Source organism: Acomys minous (genome assembly GCF_964271855.1).
Source record: "Acomys minous genome assembly, chromosome: 12".
Lineage (NCBI taxonomy): Eukaryota > Metazoa > Chordata > Mammalia > Rodentia > Muridae > Acomys > Acomys minous.
In genome coordinates, this window is record NC_140493.1 from 24442484 (window position 1) to 24460815 (window position 18332).

Here is an 18332-nt window from a genome sequence, read left to right on the forward strand (position 1 = left end):
TAAATTTCTAAGGGCAAGTGAGATGGGGTCCAGAGAAGGCCTCAAGAAGTAGCACTCCCTTTTTACGGGAAGCAAATGTAGCCCCGCAAAGCTGGAAAGCAGAAAAGTCCTTCCCGGCTGTTTTCCCTAAGAGCCCTCGGCTTCCTCGGCTTCTATTCACTAGAGTCTGTATCGCTCTGAGACTGTTGCTGTCCTTCCCTCATACAGGAAACAGTATTCTAACCAAGTGAGTAACTCGCCCCAAGGGAGACCAGCCTGAATATTCAAATTATCCTCCTTTCATCTTCCTGGCCTTCTTAGGGTTTCAATGAAAGGCTTTGGTTTGGGTAATTTGAAACGCGATCTCACACTCCAGCAGTCCTTCTGCCTCAGGTTTAGGATTCGTGAGTTTTTAAGTGTGAGCCACCACTGGGAATGGTGGTGCACACCTGTAATCCCAGCACTTGGGAGACAAAGGCAGATAAAGATAAGATAGCTGTGAGTTAGAGGCCAGCAAGGTCTACAAAGTGAATCAACCACACGAAAAACCCTGTCTCGAAACACCAAAAGGGGGGGGGGGGGAGTGGGGGGAAGGGGAGCCACCATGCGGTCTCAAAATCTACTTAGCAGTTGTCTCATGCAAATGTCACTTGTTTTGTTTTGTTTTGTTTTGTTTTTTTGGTTTTTCCAGACAGGGTTTCTCTGTGTAGCCTTGGCTGTCCTGGACTCACTTTGTAGACCAGGCTGGCCTTGAACTCACAGCGATCCGCCTGCCTCTGCCTCCCGAGTGCTGGGATTAAAGGCGTGCGCCACCAGGCCTGGCGCAAATGTCACTTTTTATTGACAAGTCAGTAACATGGTGCAAGGAATCGCTTCACTTGCCCACCCCTCGGACAACAGGAGGATCAAGTCTCTATGGCAAATAACTGGTTCATCTGTCTTGGCTTCAGTACTCTCGTCATCAGTCTCACAAAGCTGAATGGCCAATTAGTTTTAATCTTCTGCTACAGTAATAAAGGGATATAAACGGCAAGATTTTCTCCAAAAAAAAAATCTCTCATCTCCGACACGTGCATTAGTATAGATCAAAAGCGGTCCATCACATCACAAGCCTTGCTGTTTCCCGGACCCCTCTACCCTCAGAAGCAGCGCTCACAACACGTGCATGCCACTCCCGCCCGGGCCACCCCGCCAGTCCCGGCGTGCCAAGCGTGGCGCACGTGACCCCGCCCCCCGCCATTGGTCGGGAGAGGGGAGGGGCGTGGCCGCCGTGGCGCCGGAGCTTCCCTCCACTGCAGCCAGCGGTGGGAGCATCGTTGGGCCACCAGCGGCAGCGTGCAGGTCGGAAGCGCAGCCTGGGCACCGCGCACGCGCCCGAAGCAGTGTGGGGTAGCAGAGGCTGCGGCAGGTGTGCAGGGGCATCCTTGCGTGATCCAGGGGGCTAGGGCGGGGCCTTAGAGGCCACACCTCCTTCAGGTTCCCCCCTGAGGTCGGAGGATGGGTAGACAGACAAGTGCCTCTAAAGAGTCACCTCCGGAGACCACCCCCTTTCAAAATGAAAGGCACATCCAGAGTGAGGGGAAATTGGGGAAACTGCCTCTCCCTTGAGGTGGAAGTTACCATGATAATATGGGAGTCTGGCGCCCTGGGAAAGATGACTGAGGAGATGAGCTGTTGGGGTTCAGAATTCCTGTGGGCCCTTGATCCCACCTGGAGGGGATGGAAGCGGGATAGATGAGCCCGTGGGTCCCGGGGCTCAGTCCTGGTCCTGCCCCAGATCCGTGGGAGGCTCAAACGCCAGGTTCCTGTTCCTCAGGAAAGTCAACTGTCACCTGCTGCCAGCCACGAGGTGCGAGGCCTCTCCTCTCCTGTGCCGCAGGATGGGTCCCTCGGAGCTGCTGCTGGCCCTATCCCTGCATCTGGCAGTGTGCTCCCGTCCGCACCGGGACTACTGCGTGCTGGGCGCTGGTCCCGCGGGCCTGCAGATGGCCGCCTTCCTTCAGCGTGCCGGCAGGGACTACGAGGTGTTCGAACGCGAGTCCGCGCCCGGCAGTTTCTTCACTCGCTACCCGCGCCACCGCAAACTCATCAGCATCAACAAGCGGTACACGGGCAAGGCCAACGCCGAGTTCAACCTCCGCCACGACTGGAACTCTCTGCTCAGCGACGACCCACAGCTGCTCTTCAGACACTATTCGCAGGCTTACTTCCCCGATGCCAGCGACATGGTGCGCTACCTGGGTGACTTCGCGCAGCGCTTGGGGCTCCGCGTGCTGTACAACACAAACATCACCCACGTGACTCTGGATAAGGATCCACAAGCCTGGAATGGCCATTACTTCCTTCTGACCGACCAGAAGGGTCAGACTTACCAGTGCAGGTAAGGAGGAGCCTCACCCGGAATCAGGACAGCCGCTGGATTAGCCTCCAGATCAGGACGATTGGGAGAAAGGGGCTACCAGTTACATCCCTGGCTCCCACTGAGGCTCAGGGCCGAAGGTTTGGAACAGCCAGCACTTTTTATAGTGTGTCCTTACAAAGCTGTGGCTGAATATGTTTAGAAAATTCTAGTAATTTATCCTCTGGGATCTGCCAGGTTCTGTTGCCTTCACTATGATCCTCTGGTGTTGGATACTGCGTGTAGTAAGCATAGCTTGTACCCACAAACTCTTGCAGGCGGGTCCAGCCTTTTGACACTGCTACACTAGGTACATTGTCACCTACAGTATCCAAGCTGTAAAGCCATGCAGTCACGTTACAAAACGCTCACATCCACACATCTCAGGTTTTAAGTACGTTTGTGAGTTGTGTTGGGCCACAGCCGTAGCTATCGTGGACCCCCATTTGGTCAGAGACCATGGTTTGGATACATCTTATAGTTTCCTAAAATAAGAGTGTGCCCCCCCCCCAAAAAAAAGCCATGCTGAGAAGAGCAGGGTGAAGTGTCCAGGCAGCATTAGCCAGTAGGATTTCAGAACAGAATCAGAGCAGAAAGGCCCGAGCATGGCTTCGAACACCAATGTTACTTTGGGAGACATTCCGTGGGCATTTCAAACTTGTTCAATCCTCACAAGAAACTTAGAGAAGATGGTCCCTAGTATTCATCTGGCCATCACAGAAGTGAGGCTCTGCTTCGAAGACCCTGATCCCGCACCACTAACATAATGGGGCTACATTTGGGCTGGCGTTTTGCTGACACCTAAGCCTGTGTTTTTTCTGCTGCCTCAGGCTCCCTTCCTGGCTGTCAGCTTCACCCCCGGCTCTAGACCAGTGTATAACTATTGTTCACCTGTGTCCTGCAACCCGGAGAACGGGGGCTGTCCTGATTGGGACGCTTGGATTTTAGTGAGCTTTGCTGGAGTAAAAGGGAGTGAGATACAGGAATGACAAAGGCCAGAAAACAAGGGCCTGTTTGTTCTGTGTATCCCTTCAACAGGTGGTAGTTTTCTCCATGAAAACTACCTTGTGATCAAACTTATTACCAGGTACCCAGCTGCCACCACCCCATGGTAATCCCCACCAACATAAAGAACGGAGCTGGGCACGGTGGTACACATGCCTGTAACCCACCACTGCAGAGACTGAGACAAGAGGATGGCCAGATCCGCAGCTAGCCCAGGCTTTGTATCAAGCCCACATCTCAACAGGACTTTAGAATCGGGCCCTTCTGTACTCAGATCGTGGCTCTCCTGCTTTTAAGAGGTCTGATGCCCTGACCCACAGGGCTCCATGTCTCCTCACGTGTAAAACAGGCCAGGGGACAGCAGCTGAGGAGTGGACGAGATCGAGGAGTCGGTAAGATGATAGATAAACACGCTGGCACAGCGTGGGTAGAAGATGTGTGTGTGCCTGGCCTGCAAGTCAGGAGAGGAGCCTGATGCCAGGCTCGAATGCATCCCCTGGGGGGAAACTAACCTCATCACTGCTCAGGGGAAATGTTTTTGGTTTATTATCAATTCAATGAGCCAACATAACCCCAGGTACGGTGTCCTGCCAATAAAGCATGAGGGACTGTGGCTAGCTTGGAGAGAGACGCAGTGGCATTGGTCAGTACACAGAGGAGGGCAGAAATGGGTAAGCATATGAGTGAGCATGTCTTTGAGGAGCCTGGAATCAGGACGATGCAAGGAGATCCACACTGAATGTCTGGACAGCTGAGGAACTGAGTCATCTTTCTTTGTCCCCACCTGCAGTGTCCTGCTTGTAGCTACTGGACTGTCGGTCCCTGTATTAGTTGACTTCCCTGGCTCCGAACATGTGGAGGGTTACGAGTCCGTGTCCGTGAACCCTGAAGACTTTGTGGGTCAGAATGTGTTGATCCTGGGCCGTGGGAACTCGGCCTTTGAGACAGCAGAAAACATCCTGGGTGTCACAAACTTTGTCCACATGCTGAGCCGTTCCCGGGTTCGGCTCTCCTGGGCTACCCACTATGTTGGAGACGTCAGGTATGCTACATCCCTGCTTGAATGGTCTGTACTATAAATCCCCGTGCTAATCTGCTTCTTGATACTGTAAGAAAATGCCTGAGGCTAAGTTCATGATTTCAGAGGCGAAGTCCAGCAGTATGTTGCTCTCTCTAGCAAGGGCTGACCAGCACCTCATTGCAGATGGTATCACAGCAGCAGGCACATATGCAAGAGAGTAAGGGTTCATGGCAAGGTGAGACCCAGAACAAGAAGGAGGTCGGGCTCCCTTCTATATAGCTGGAGGATCAGCATCCTATGTTATCCTTAGCTACTTAGTGTATTTGGGGCCAGCTTGGGCTACATAGGACCTCATCTTGACCAAAAAGAAAAAAGTTCACCACCTCCCAGAGGTATCTGAATGGGGACTAAGCTTCCCCTAGGTTAGAACCCTCAACCGTGGGAGCATCCTCAGCCGCACGAACCAGCCCTCCTGAGTCCCCCTTCTTCTCTTGCCTGCTTGTGGGCCCCAGAGCCGTCAACAATGGCCTGCTGGACACCTACCAGCTGAAATCACTAGACGGACTCCTGGAGTCGGACCTGGAGTATCTGGCCCTCGTGAAGGACAGCGAGGGCAAGCTCCACATCACCCTGAAGTTCTTGCTGGAGGAGAGCGATGACGATGACCACCAGAGCGCCGGCTCCATTCCCCTCCCCCAGGATGACAACGACAACTTTGCCATGCGGGTGGCCTATGACCGGGTCATCCGTTGTCTGGGCTGGAAGTTTGACTTCTCCGTTTTCAACCAGTGAGTCCAGGTCGGGCGGAGGTGGGGACTCCTCCCCAGCATCTCCCTGGGGATGCAGTAGGCTTTGGGAGAGCACTGCGAGAACGGAGGAGGAGGCCGAAGGGCCTCATCCCCAGCAGATCTTGTTCCTAACAACCCTCTTCACTGACAGGTCCCTCAGACTCTCCTCAGGGACTGAGTTCAGCAAGAAGTACCCACTGATCAGAGCTAGCTATGAATCCAAAGGAACCCGGGGTCTCTTTATCCTAGGGACCGCCAGCCACTCGGTGGACTACCGGAAATCTGCTGGCGGCTTCATCCATGGATTCCGATACACAGGTAAGCCTGGCTAAAGGACCACTGTCCCAGGGTTCCTGACATCCAAAAGCATCAAAAAGGATGTTTTCATGGTCTGGGGATCTGCCTAGAAAAAGCCTAACAGTAGATCCCTATATGGGTGGCTGTGACTTGCTCGGTCCCATGCAGTTTGAAGTGAAGTGTGTCCATGGGCATAGGTAGTCTCAGCTGTGCCAGTCTCACAGGGCTCAGTAAGGCAGTCCCCTTCACGTGTGTACCCAGGAAGCAGCTCAGGAACCCAGTGAAAGTTCCACTTGATTATGTCGATTCTTTTAATTTTTTTTTTTTTTTGAGATTTATTTACTTATGTTATATACAGTGCTCTGCCTGCAAGTACTCCTGCAAGCCAGAAGAGGGCATTAGACCACATTATAGATGGTTGTGAGCCACCATGTGGTTGCTGGGAATTGAACTCAGGACCTCTGGAAGAGCAGACAGTGCTCTTAACCACTGAGCCATCTCTCCAGCCCCCAATTATGTCAATTCTTTTTGCAAAACATTCAGTACGGAAAAGTCACTCTTCTACCATCTTGATAATGTTTGCCTGCAAAATACAAATATATATACATATATATATATATATATATATTTTTTTTTTTTTTTAAGTAATTTGAGGGCTGAGGACATAGCTCAGTGGCAGAGCCCTCATTTAAGAGTGTGCCTAAAGCCCTGGGTTCAAGTCTCAATACGACAGCAACAATGATGATGATGATGATGATGATGATGATTTGATTTATTGCTTGAGAATAATCGACAACCAGAACTGATACTTTGTAACATTAAGGATAAACAGAAATGAAAAGCGAAGGAGAGGAATGAATCACCTCATGCTGAGTATATTCTAGAGGCTGAGCACCCAGGTCCCTATGGTACCACCAGCATCCTGCGCGGGGACTAGAAAGCCTTTGCTTTCCTTTCCTTTCTTTTCTTTCTTTCTTTCTTTTTTTTAACTTACAATATTTATTGTGTGCATGAGTGCACGCGCACACTCAAACATGTGCAGAGTATGTACCATGGGGTGTATGCAGAGGACAGAAGACAGCTTGCAGGACTCGGATTTCTCCTTCCACCATGGGTTCTGGGCTTGAATGGAGTTCTTCAGCTTGCATAGCAAGCACTTTGACCCACTGAGCCCGCTGGCCAGCACAGCCTTCACTTTTTCTGAGGAAACAGCTGAGGGCCAGAGAGATCTCTTTGTGCTTGATTTGGTTTCTGGTTTTTAGGGCTTCTCCTGCCCTTTTCTCCCCTGCACGGAGGAAGCAGTGAACAGAAGCGGCTGAGTGGGCTGTTCAGCTGTTTCCCACATGTTTTTTGGGGTCAGATGCCATCAGCTTGGCATCTTGCTTGCAGTGCTTACTTTGCGGGTGGAGGAGTACATCTTAATCCCTGTTATCAGGAATCCATCAGAAGCTTTCACTCAGGGGCCTGAATGTTGCTGCTCTGTGTATCCTCATCCCCAGTCCAGGGTGCAACAGTGCTGAGACCAGGGAGAGAAAGGTGACCTGTAAGAAGTAACGGTAGGAGCTGGGAATGGTGGCGCACGCCTTTAATCCCAGCACTTGAGAGGCAGAGGCAGGCGGATCTCTGTGAGTTCCAGGCCAGCCTGGTCTACAAAGTGAATCCAGGACATCCAAGGCTACACAGAGAAACCTTGACTTGAAAAACTGAAAGAGGAGGAAGAGGAGGAGGAAAAACATTTGTATTAGGACAAGAGTGTGGTAGGTAGCACAGGCTAGCCTAGCCTCAAACACCCAATCCTCCTGCCTCAGCCTCCCTGGTTCTGAGATTTAGAGATGTACACTGCCACACCTGGTTTGTGCTTTTGTTTTCTTTGTGAAGACAATAAGGCAAATGATGTGGAGTCCAGAGGAGGAGCCACTGTGTGTGCGGAGATTCGGCTTGCAGCCTTCAGGTCACAGTGGGCACTGTGGGGATGACGACCCAGTGACTCCTCCAGGTCACAGTGGGCACTGTGGGGATGATGACCCAGTGGCTCCTCCAGGTCACAGTGGGCACCGTGGGGATGGTGACCCAGTGGCTCCTCCAGGTCACAGTGGGCACTGTGGGGATGACGACCCAGTGGCTCCTCCAGGTCACAGTGGGCACTGTGGGGATGACGACCCAGTGACTCCTCCAGGTCACAGTGGGCACCGTGGGGATGATGACCCAGTGGCTCTCCTCCAGGTCACAGTGGGCACCGTGGGGATGATGACCCAGTGGCTCTCCTCCAGGTCACAGTGGGCACCGTGGGGATGATGACCCAGTGGTTCTCCTCCAGGTCACAGTGGGCACTGTGGGGATGATGACCCAGTGGCTCCTCCAGGTCACAGTGGGCACTGTGGGGATGATGACCCAGTGACTCCTCCAGGTCACAGTGGGCACTGTGGGGATGATGACCCAGTGACTCCTCCAGGTCACAGTGGGCACTGTGGGGGTGATGACCCAGTGGCTCCTCCAGGTCACAGTGAGCACTGTGGGGATGACCCCAGTGACTCCTCCAGGTCACAGTGGGCACTGTGGGGATGACCCCAGTGACTCCTCCAGGTCACAGTGGGCACTGTGGGGATGACGACCCAGTGGCTCTCCTCCAGGTCACAGTGGGCACCGTGGGGATGATGACCCAGTGACTCCTCCAGGTCACAGTGGGCACTGTGGGGATGACCCCAGTGACTCCTCCAGGTCACAGTGGGCACCGTGGGGATGATGACCCAGTGGCTCCTCCAGGTCACAGTGGGCACCGTGGGGATGATGACCCAGTGACTCCTCCAGGTCACAGTGGGCACTGTGGGGATGACCCCAGTGACTCCTCCAGGTCACAGTGGGCACTGTGGGGATGGTGACCCAGTGGCTCCTCCAGGTCACAGTGGGCACTGTGGGGATGACCCCAGTGACTCCTCCAGGTCACAGTGGGGACTGTGGGGATGACGACCCAGTGGCTCCTCCAGGTCACAGTGGACACCGTGGGGATGGTGACCCAGTGGCTCTCCTCCAGGTCACAGTGGGCACCGTGGGGATGATGACCCAGTGACTCCTCCAGGTCACAGTGGGCACCGTGGGGATGGTGACCCAGTGACTCCTCCAGGTCACAGTGGGCACTGTGGGGGTGATGACCCAGTGACTCCTCCAGGTCACAGTGGGCACTGTGGGGATGATGACCCAGTGGCTCCTCCAGGTCACAGTGGATACTGTGGGGGTGATGACCCAGTGACTCCTCCAGGTCACAGTGGGCACTGTGGGGATGATGACCCAGTGACTCCTCCAGGTCACAGTGGGCACCGTGGGGATGGTGACCCAGTGACTCCTCCAGGTCACAGTGGGCACTGTGGGGGTGATGACCCAGTGACTCCTCCAGGTCACAGTGGGCACTGTGGGGATGATGACCCAGTGACTCCTCCAGGTCACAGTGGGCACTGTGGGGATGGTGACCCAGTGGCTCCTCCAGGTCACAGTGAGCACTGTGGGGATGATGACCCAGTGGCTCCACTGCTGCTGCTGGAGAATGCCTGCCTCTCCTAGCAGCAGTGGTAAACACTTAAGCTCACTTGAGCATCCTGACCAGCTGTCAGGCCCCTCGCCTGCCTCTTTGGAAGCAGTGAGGTGTTGCCCGGCGATCCTACCAGTCTCACATCTTCTCAGGTGGTGGCACCTAGTGTTGGAAGTTGGTCTGATGTATTTTGATGCTAATTACTGCTTGCTGTCTCTGTGACCTATCTGTTTCTTACCTAGACCCTAACCTATTTGACCAATAAAAGGCCATCACACCCAGGCAGGGCAAATGGGATAGGCGTGGCTAAAGTTCCCAGGCTTGGAGAGATGAGAGAATCTTGGGAAGAAGGGAGACTGGAGGTGAAGGGAGAAGGAGAAGGTTGCGCCATCATGGGTTAGGTGGAGGAGAAGCACATGGCCGGCATGGATGGAAATTTGGCCCAGATGAAGAACATTAGCAAATATATGGGATTATGGATGGGAGGTAGCTTGATAGAAATTATTAGAAGCAGATGGCATGGGAATGGGCCAGGTATGGCATACCTGCCCCATTATGGGAAGTAGTTTAGGAGATTACTATTTGCCCTGCCCCAGGTTAACTAAGGCTATTTTAAAATATAGCAGGTCTCTGTGTCTTGATTGCTTGCTAGTGGGTTAGGAAATACTTCTGTAATAATAATTACGGGCCTAAGAATAAACATTTTTAGGCAATACTGGTATTTTAACCACAACAACCTAGAGTAGCCCCTTAGTCCGTGGAGTGGGTGTCATATCGCCTGACCCCGTTTCATGCAGACCCTAAGGGCCCTGAGTCCACAGCCTCCTGTTCCCATTTAGTTTGATGGCTGTGTCACCTCAGGCCTAGGTTTTACACTTCATTACCCTCTCCAGCTGGCATAGTGAGTCCAAGGCCGGCCTGGGCAACTTAGACCCCATCTCAAAGTAGCTTTGTGGCCGAGCATTTGTCTAATGTGTACAAGGTTGCAGGTTCCTTCCACAGGACCAAAAACAATGGGGAAATCTCGCCGTTCTCTGAGGCTCATTGCTGTGTGATTTCTCTTCACCCCCTGGAGCGTCCCACGCCTCAGCATACTGTCACCTCGAGGTGCCAGGCTCGGTCTCCATCCCAGGCACCTCCTAGGCTTCTCTTGCTCCCACCTTGCAAACCCAGCTTGGCCACGGGCTCCTTTCTTATGAACACATGGTTTGTGGCCAAACTCATTGTGCTGGGGTGTTCTATTAACTTTGGAAGATCAGGTAGCTGTGTTGGGCCATGCCGCCATAGGGTAGAAAGCGCCAGGTACCAAAAAACAAAAAACAAAAACAAAAACAAAACCACGCCTTTCAGCTGGCTTGGGCAACAGTTGCTGTCTACAAAAGATGTCAGAACAAGACGGGGACAGATAAATTTGGGCTGAAGAAGAGAGAAGCAGACAGAGTGTCCGTGGGCCTTAGATAGGAATGGCGTCCGAAGGGGATGGAAAGCTCTGTATCTAGGTTGGATTTGCGCAGTGTTAAAGGATGACAGTTGTCAGGGAAACTTGCATGGACAGATGGCCTCAAGCAAAGGGGGACCACTCATAACCAAATCCACCTGCACCCATACTTTGCCTGAAACCCAAAAGGCAGAATAGAGCTGGGTCCCTGACTGTATGTGACTATGAAGAAAGACTATGGACCATCTGGCCTTTTACACATAGCTCTCACTGCCACTGTTCCCCAGGCCTGGGCCTCTCTCTCCAGTGAGCCGAGATAAAATCTTGGCCCTTCCTCCCTCTGGCCATTTCAGTGCGTGCTGTCCACCGGCTGCTGGAGCATCGGCACCATGGCATCACCTGGCCGTCCACGGAGCACCCCATCACACAGCTGACCAGCTCCATCATTCGGCGTGTGAACGAGGCTTCTGGGCTGTACCAGATGTTCAGTGTGCTGGCTGACGTCATCCTGTTGAAGGAGTGAGTAGCCCTTCCTGCCCACCTTTCCCCACCCCACTTTACCCATATACCCTGCCCCTTGCTTCTGATGCGGTTCTGTGTGCTTAGTGGCCAAGTTGTTTCTTGTGTGAAGGAGGCCTGCAGAGGCTAATCTATCCTGGCAGGGAAGTCAGTGAGGTAAACACCGCAAAGCCTGTGAGGCAGCCCACGTGTGAACAGGGATTATGGACTTCTCACAGGATGGTTCGGGGAAGCTATTTAAGCTCTGTACTTCCTTGCCTCTCTGCGAGAGGAGCCTGATTCCATTGCAGCATTGAAGGGTGAAGATAAGAGTCGCCTCAGGCAAGGAGCAGGTTGTTGGCCCTTTTAGATCAAGTGATTGCTGGCAAAGCATGGGACACGTAGAGCCTGAGGACACAGTGCAGGACGTGTCAGGAGAGAGAAAAGGGAGGGCTTACAAAAGACCGGTCAGAGGACAGTCCTTGATCCAAAGCCCTGGCCACTCAACACCAAGTTCAGGGGCACAGGGAGTCCAGGAGCTCAGCACCCCTTCCATGAGTGCCAGCAATGTCTAGATCAGGGTGCTCTTGCCAGGACCCAGGGCTCAGTTAGCATCCCAGTCCCTTCACCCAACCTGGCCCAGTAGCCTCCCAGCATGTCACTCTGCCCTCAGCGTAACCACCAGCCATCCTTTTCAAAGGAGAGTCATACTGTTGTCCCTGCCCTGCCCCTTGCTCCCCAAGGACCAACAGCTCCCCTTCTCCATCCACTTAAGCGCACATTCACCCCCCCAACTCCTTTATTCAAGCCCTCCCTGACCCCATTACTCTTGCCTCTGCTCCCCACTTTCCCTCATCCTGGAACACCCTTGCCCCCGGTTTGCTCTCAGGTTAAACAGAGCTTTCTGGAACCTGCTCCCGGGTATTCCAGACGGCATACCTGCCACACTGGTATTATAGAGTGGGAGATTCCTGATCGGTCCACACCACTGCACCTGTGGTGAGCCTGCACCCGTCCCTGGCCCTGACTCCTCCCTGGGTCCCACCCACAGGAATGCTACAGCCTTTGAGTACCTGGAGGAGTTCCCCATGCAGATGCTGGCCCAGCTGGAGACGCTCACAGGAAGGGCAGCGCGCCATGGGCTCTTTGTCATCAACATGGAGTACGGCAAAAACTTCTCTGGGCCTGAGAAGGACGTCTTCTATTACGACCGGTCCGTGGCACACACAGAAGACGCCTGGATGTCTAACTTCCTTCACCCTGTCATCTACTACTACAGACACCTCCCTACCGGTGAGCTGGCCTCCACCCTCCCTGGGCTCAGCCTTTCCAGAGGGCTCTTCTTAAACCACCTCTGTCTCTAAGGTAATCACCACAAGGCCATTCAGAACTTCTGCAGCTGACAGAAGGCCCCCAGGGGACCTGCCTAAGCCACACATGATCTCTGGGCACTACCATCATGTTGTGGTGTCTCAGTGGGGGGAGGTGCCGCAGGTGCATATTGAGAAGAACGGATGGACAAAGAAGAATGGAGGGGGGCAGGTAAGATGACTGGGTGGGTAGAGGCAGTTACCATGGAAGTCTGGAGGCCTGAGTTAAATCCCTGGTACCCACATAACAGTGGAAGAAGAGAACCAACCGCACCGAATTGTCCCCTGACCTCCACACAGGCTCTGGCATGTATGCCCACAAACAACAGTAATAAACCAGACAAGAACTAAGCAGGCCAACACAGTACAGAAATGCCAGGCCAAAGTCCCAGTTCTGTGCTCGCAGCGGTATGATCTACTTTACCTAACCTCTCTGCACCTTGCTTCCTGGTATGCAAAATAGGATGATGACAGTCATTTCACACAAGGTTGCAGAAGGCTATATACAAAATGCGGGGGGGGGGGGGGATGCCAGCAGTGCAAGGGCACAGCCTGGGTACCATGCCTTTCAGTTCAGTGCTTGAAAGGCCTTAGGTTGAAGGGGCGCCCCCCTGATAGGTACCTGTCACCTCAGCACTGCAGAGGCTGGGACAAGCTTTTCACAAGCTCCAGGCCAGCCTAGATGGTATAGAACTGAGCATGGCAAGACATCCCCTCTGCAGTCGCAGCATTCGGGAAACAGAGGCAGGAGGTCAGCCTGGGTTATTTGAGACCCTGTCTCAAAAAAAGAAAGAGGTGGCCTATCTGGGGATTGTTTTAATGGCAGAGACAGCTTCAGGAGGCAGAAGGGGGGGTGGGGGGGGTTGCAGATCTATAGTCTGCAGCCCAAACACTGGCCAATGAGGATTGGGTACTTCCTAGAGTCTAGTTTCCAGGGATAGTCAGATGTTGGTCCAACGGCCTGTGGGAAGTGAGTCTACTTGAGCCCCATGGAGTCACTGCCTCCTATGCTGCACTCAGAAACCACAGGCAGCAGGTCTGGTTCCTCTTCCTCCAGCTACATGAAGGTGGCTGGGAGCCAGGCTGACCACATCCTGGAAGAAGCACCCCAGGAAGGCCATCATGAGAGAAGGGAGATGTGCCAGTATGAAGGGCCTGCCGCTGACGCCTCCCTCCTCCCACAGAGCAAGAGATGCGGTTCCGGCCTGCACAGTGGCCCCTGCCTCGGCCCACTGCCATCCACCACATCGTGGAGGACTTCCTGACTGACTGGACAGCCCCAGTGGGGCACATCCTCCCACTGAGGCGCTTCCTGGAAAACTGTCTGGACACAGATCTGCGAAGCTTCTATGCAGGTACCCCAGTTCCCAAGAAGGCCGAGGGTGTTCGAGTACTAGCATGGATGGGTTTGAAGTGTAGCACAGGAAAAGGAAGGGGGGGGGGGGGGAATGGCCAGAGAAAACATAATGACGAGCTGGAGACTACCAAAGTCGATTGTATAATTTTGGAAAAGGTGCATGAGATGAGAAGCTCAGTATCAGGCGTTGGTGATGCATTAGACAGAGGTGAAAAGGGAAGCAGTGAATTGGAAGGTCTGGCAGCTAAATGCAAAGAGGGGCCTAGGGCAATAACTCAAATGATCTATAGGAGAAAGTAACAGAAACAAGACAATATGTTTGTCCTTACAAACCCCTGGATGGGCTGGCGGTGCTGGTACAGGCCTTTAATCCCAGCACTCGAGAGGCAGAGGCAGGTGGCTCGCTGTGAATTTGAGGCTAGCCTAGTCTACAAAGTGAGTCCAGGACAGCCAAGGCTACACAGAGAAACCCTGTCTTGAAGAACAAAACAAATATCAACAACCCCCTGGATGTTCTGGGTCCAGTGCTTTTTCTACTGTTGAAAGAACATGTCAGACACCTGTCAAATGTCTGACGCTGTTCATACCAAGTCAAGTTAGAGACTGACTCTAGCCTAGTCAAAGAGCGAGCATCCTGCTTTATCTTGAGTCTGCTTTGAAAGGATGGTTTGGGAGCTGACTTGCTACTGAGTGATATCCCAACCCTGGTCATCTAAGTATCTTCCTAGCTTGGTTAAGCCAGAGCCAGAGCTAAGCACCTTTGCAGTTATAGCAGTCTATGAGCAGCCAGTCTTGAGCATACACTGACCCCTGAAAGTGCCTAGAAAAGAGAGCCCTCGGCTCCAAACTGCCTGCCTAGGGCCTCAGGCTCCACAAAAGCATAGTGGCATATTCACACCCCAAGTCATAGGTCCCGCCGGTGTACCCTCCCAGCCTTTGTTACTGCCCTGAAATGGGGGGAATCCTTACAGCAGAAGGCCGGCCACCACTTAACCATTGCAGAGCTGCTGGCTCTGGCCTCAGCCTCTGCCGAGAGCCGGTAACCCTGGGTGCTGCAAAGGGGTAATGCCATCAGAAGGTCATGCTGACCGAATGGCCTTGTTGCTGCCCCTGCATCTGTTCTCTTCCCTGCCAAGACCTCTGTGCTGGGGTCAGAGGTGAAGCAAGAAAGGATATTGCAGAGCCCTTCTTAACCCACTCAGCATGTGGCCTGGAAGCATGGTTCTTTGTATATTTCCCCCCTTGTTACAAGAGTTAAAGAGAAGGAGGAAATGAAGTCTTCTCCCCAAAACGGCACTCTGCCTTCCCACTTGCCTCTTATCAGACTGAGCCGGTATCTGTTTCTTCATTTGTTTTTCAATCAAAGCCATGCAAGTGTTGCTGTGTTTTCCCTCCACACCATGGAGAGAGAGTATGGTCCAAGGCCCTCAGTGAATGCCTGAATGAATAGAACCAAATTTCAAACTTACAGCCAGTGGCTTGAGGTACTCACTTCGGGGGATCTCACAATGAGACCTCAACACAGACTCGGTGATTGCTGGTCCAACATTTTGATGTCAGAGTGTGTGTGTGTGTGTGTGTGTGTGTGTGTGTGTGTGTGTGTTTTGTTTTTCCTCCACAAACCTAATGCCTGATTGTTTTACATATTTATCATTGCCACGTGGACTCTTTTTCCCCTTTCATGAGTTCCCAGATGGAAGAAGCATTTTGCCATAGCATTTAGCACCTGCACCCAAGGCTTTTTTCCCCCTTATTCTAAATAGAACTATCATCTTTTCACATAAACTGCCAAATTACATCATCTCTGTTCTTATGTTTTGAAGCCATTATTAAACAAAGTAAAATAAGATATCCTAGTTTGCTTTCCATTGTGATGATGAAACAACATGACAAAAAAAATGGTAATATGGGGAGGAAAGGGTTTATTTTGTTTACACTTCTTGGAGTCAGGAACTGAAGCAAAAACAATGAAGGAACACCTTTACTGGCTTGTGCTGCCCATGGCTTGCTCAGCCTGCTTTCTTATGCAGGACCACCTGCCCCGGGGGGTGTCACCACCCCCAGTGGGCTGGGCCCTCCCACACCAATCTCTAATCAAGACAATGGCCCCACAGACTTGCCTACTGGAGGCCACCCTTCTGTTAAGATTCTCTCTTCAACATGCCATTAATCTCAGCACTAGGGAGGCAGAGGCAGGCAGATCTTGAGTTTGAGGCCAGCCTGGTCTATATTGTGAGTTCCAGGATAACCAGAGCTATGTAGGAGACCCTGTCTTTAAAAAAAAAAAAGGGAAAAAGGGGTTCCCTCTTCCCAGATGACCCTACCCTGTGTCAAGCTGACAAAAACAACCTAAGTGGCCATAACGGTTACCTGACTCAGGTACATTATGACACTGTGATGGTCCTGTTCTGGCGATGGCTACTAAGGTGTAGGTGGTGTATAGCAGCATATATAATATGATAACCAGGGTGGCTACTAAGTAACTAGTAGGTGGAAAGTATATACCGTGGGGTGCGCCTGGATGCAGGGGTGACTCCCATCCCTGTTAACCAGATGGCTACTAAGTAACTCATGGCTGTGTAGTGTATAGAATGTGGCTACTTGGATGAAGAAATTATTCCCATCTTATAAATCAAACTGTTTACTAAGTAACTATGGGTGGCTAGTATGTATAGTTCATCTCCTGGGTGGGCTGGAGCAGAAAGGCTCAAGATTTCATCACAATACTTGACACACAGTTTAAGACATGAATATTTAGCCTGGCGGTGGTGGTGCAGGCCTTTAATCTCAGCACTCTGGAGGCAGAGGCAGGCATGAGTTAGGCCAGCCTGGTCTACAAAGTGAGTCCAGGACAGCCAAGTATACACAGAGAAACCTTGTCTCGAAAAACCAAAAAAAAAAAAAAAAAAAGGAAAGACATGAATAGTTTATTTCTCAATTTTCATTTTTTTGTTTGTTTTGGTTTTGGCTTTGGTTTTTATTTTTCAAGACAAGGTTTCTCTGTGTAGCCTTGGCTGTCCTGGACTCACTCTGCAGACTAGGATGGCCTGAAACTCACAGAGATCTGCCTGCCTCTGCTTCCTGAGTGCTGGGATTAAAGGCGTGCGCCACCGCCACCCCCTATATACCCCCCTTTACCTCACCCCACCCCACCCCGGCTTATTTCTCAAATTTCGTCCAGTGTTGTTAGAGGGTTGCCTGCAGCAAATGACCAAGACTATGGGGGGAGGAAACTGCAAGGCCTGACCACAGCCCGTGGCTGAGGGCTTTCCTCCCGCTCCTGACTCATTCCCACTAAGAGTGGCCGCTAGCTTCTGCAGTGATTCTTCCTGGTGCCTTCACTTGCTCGTGGATGCTTTTCCTTGTTTCTTCAGATTACAAAAATAATCCACATCCATAAATATTTTGTCCCTGATCAAATTTAACATGTGCATTAGTTTTCTGCTGTGCTCCAGATAAGGATTCACCTGTTTTTCTTCCCATAGTTGGGGAACCTTGTGTGTGTGTGTGTGTCTGTGTGTGTGTGTGTGTGTGTGTGTGTGTGTGTGTGTGTGTTGATTTTCTCCTTCTATCACGTGGGTTCCAGTGTTTAAACTCAGGTTGTCTGACTTGGCAGCAAACACCTTTATGCACTGAGCCATGAGAAGAACTTTGTATGTCTTATTTGCAGCTTAGCTATTGGTACAGGCAGTGCCGTGCTCAACCCTTGAGTTCCCTGCACACAAAGGCCAGCTTTGAGAAGAACAGCTGAGGGCCAGCTCACGAGAGACAGACAGCTTCTGCCATCTTGTTCCATGCAGAGCTTTAGGACCTGTCATGTCTGTGGTTTGCTTTGTTTTGGTATCCTGACTCATGACCTCTTCAAGTCATATGTGAGACATCAGGAAAGGCAGCTTAGGTTGAAGGCTGGAAAGGACTGCACAGGGCCCCCCATGAGCACTCCCCCGGGTCCCCAGCATTACCCACTGCTCTGCAGGCCTCTTGCACCAACCTGACCTAACGCCTTTTGCCTTTGTATAGAGTCCTGTTTCCTGTTCGTCCTCACACGCCAGAGGCTGCCCCCCTTTTGCCAGCAAGGATACCTAAGGATGCAGGGGCTTTCAAGCACCAAGAGCCTTTGGCAACATGGCGTGGAAAGCAAGCTCCTGCAGGACTACACAGCCGTGGAGGACAGCAGCAGCAGGTGGCTTGGTGACCACCCCTCAGCTCCAGGATTTCTGACTCAGTCCCTTGACAGCAACAAGGAGGAGCTCTGAGCATCTGGCATCTCTCCCGGAGACCTTTCCCCAGGCTGCTTAGGACCGTCACAGATAGAGCAGACAACAGGACAGCCTGTAGAGTGCGGAAGGCTAGGACAAGGTCACACAGTGGTGTCCCTTCCTGTGCTGGCCCCTGGGTGCCAGATGTAAGGTCAAGAGGAGGGTACCTTCTGTCAGGTGTGAGGTGCCTTCCATGGCCGGCTGGCCCACTTGGGCCATCACAGACCACGCTGCTCTGGTGTGTCTGTTTCTAGGACTGACCAGTCTCCTTTTCCTTCTGAGTCCCTCCCTCGCCTTGCTGTCAGGCATCCTGAGCCATGTCTTCCTTGAGACCTGCCTGGGCAGGTGTAGGGTGGTATTGTGCCTGCTGCCTTGAGCGTGGAACTGTTGGCGCTTGCC

General features: G+C 52.3%; 1 protein-coding gene across 2 annotated transcripts; it reads left to right on the top strand.

Moving 5' to 3' along the window:
- Positions 1-972: 972 nt before the first annotated feature.
- FOXRED2 (FAD dependent oxidoreductase domain containing 2) lies at positions 973-17930 on the top strand (the record flags this gene model as incomplete). Of its 2 annotated transcripts, none has more annotated exons than XM_084750176.1 (9): positions 973-1387; positions 1796-2359; positions 4173-4424; positions 4916-5191; positions 5343-5509; positions 10803-10968; positions 11999-12240; positions 13502-13672; positions 17695-17930. In XM_084750176.1, exons 2-9 carry the CDS (start codon positions 1860-1862, stop codon positions 17928-17930), a joined length of 2010 nt encoding a protein of 669 aa, XP_084606302.1. In that variant the 5' UTR covers positions 973-1387; positions 1796-1859. The 2 variants fall into 2 exon arrangements, with proteins under 2 accessions (XP_084606302.1, XP_084606303.1); XM_084750177.1 differs by having other exon boundaries at positions 1859-2359.
- Positions 17931-18332: the final 402 nt, after the last annotated feature.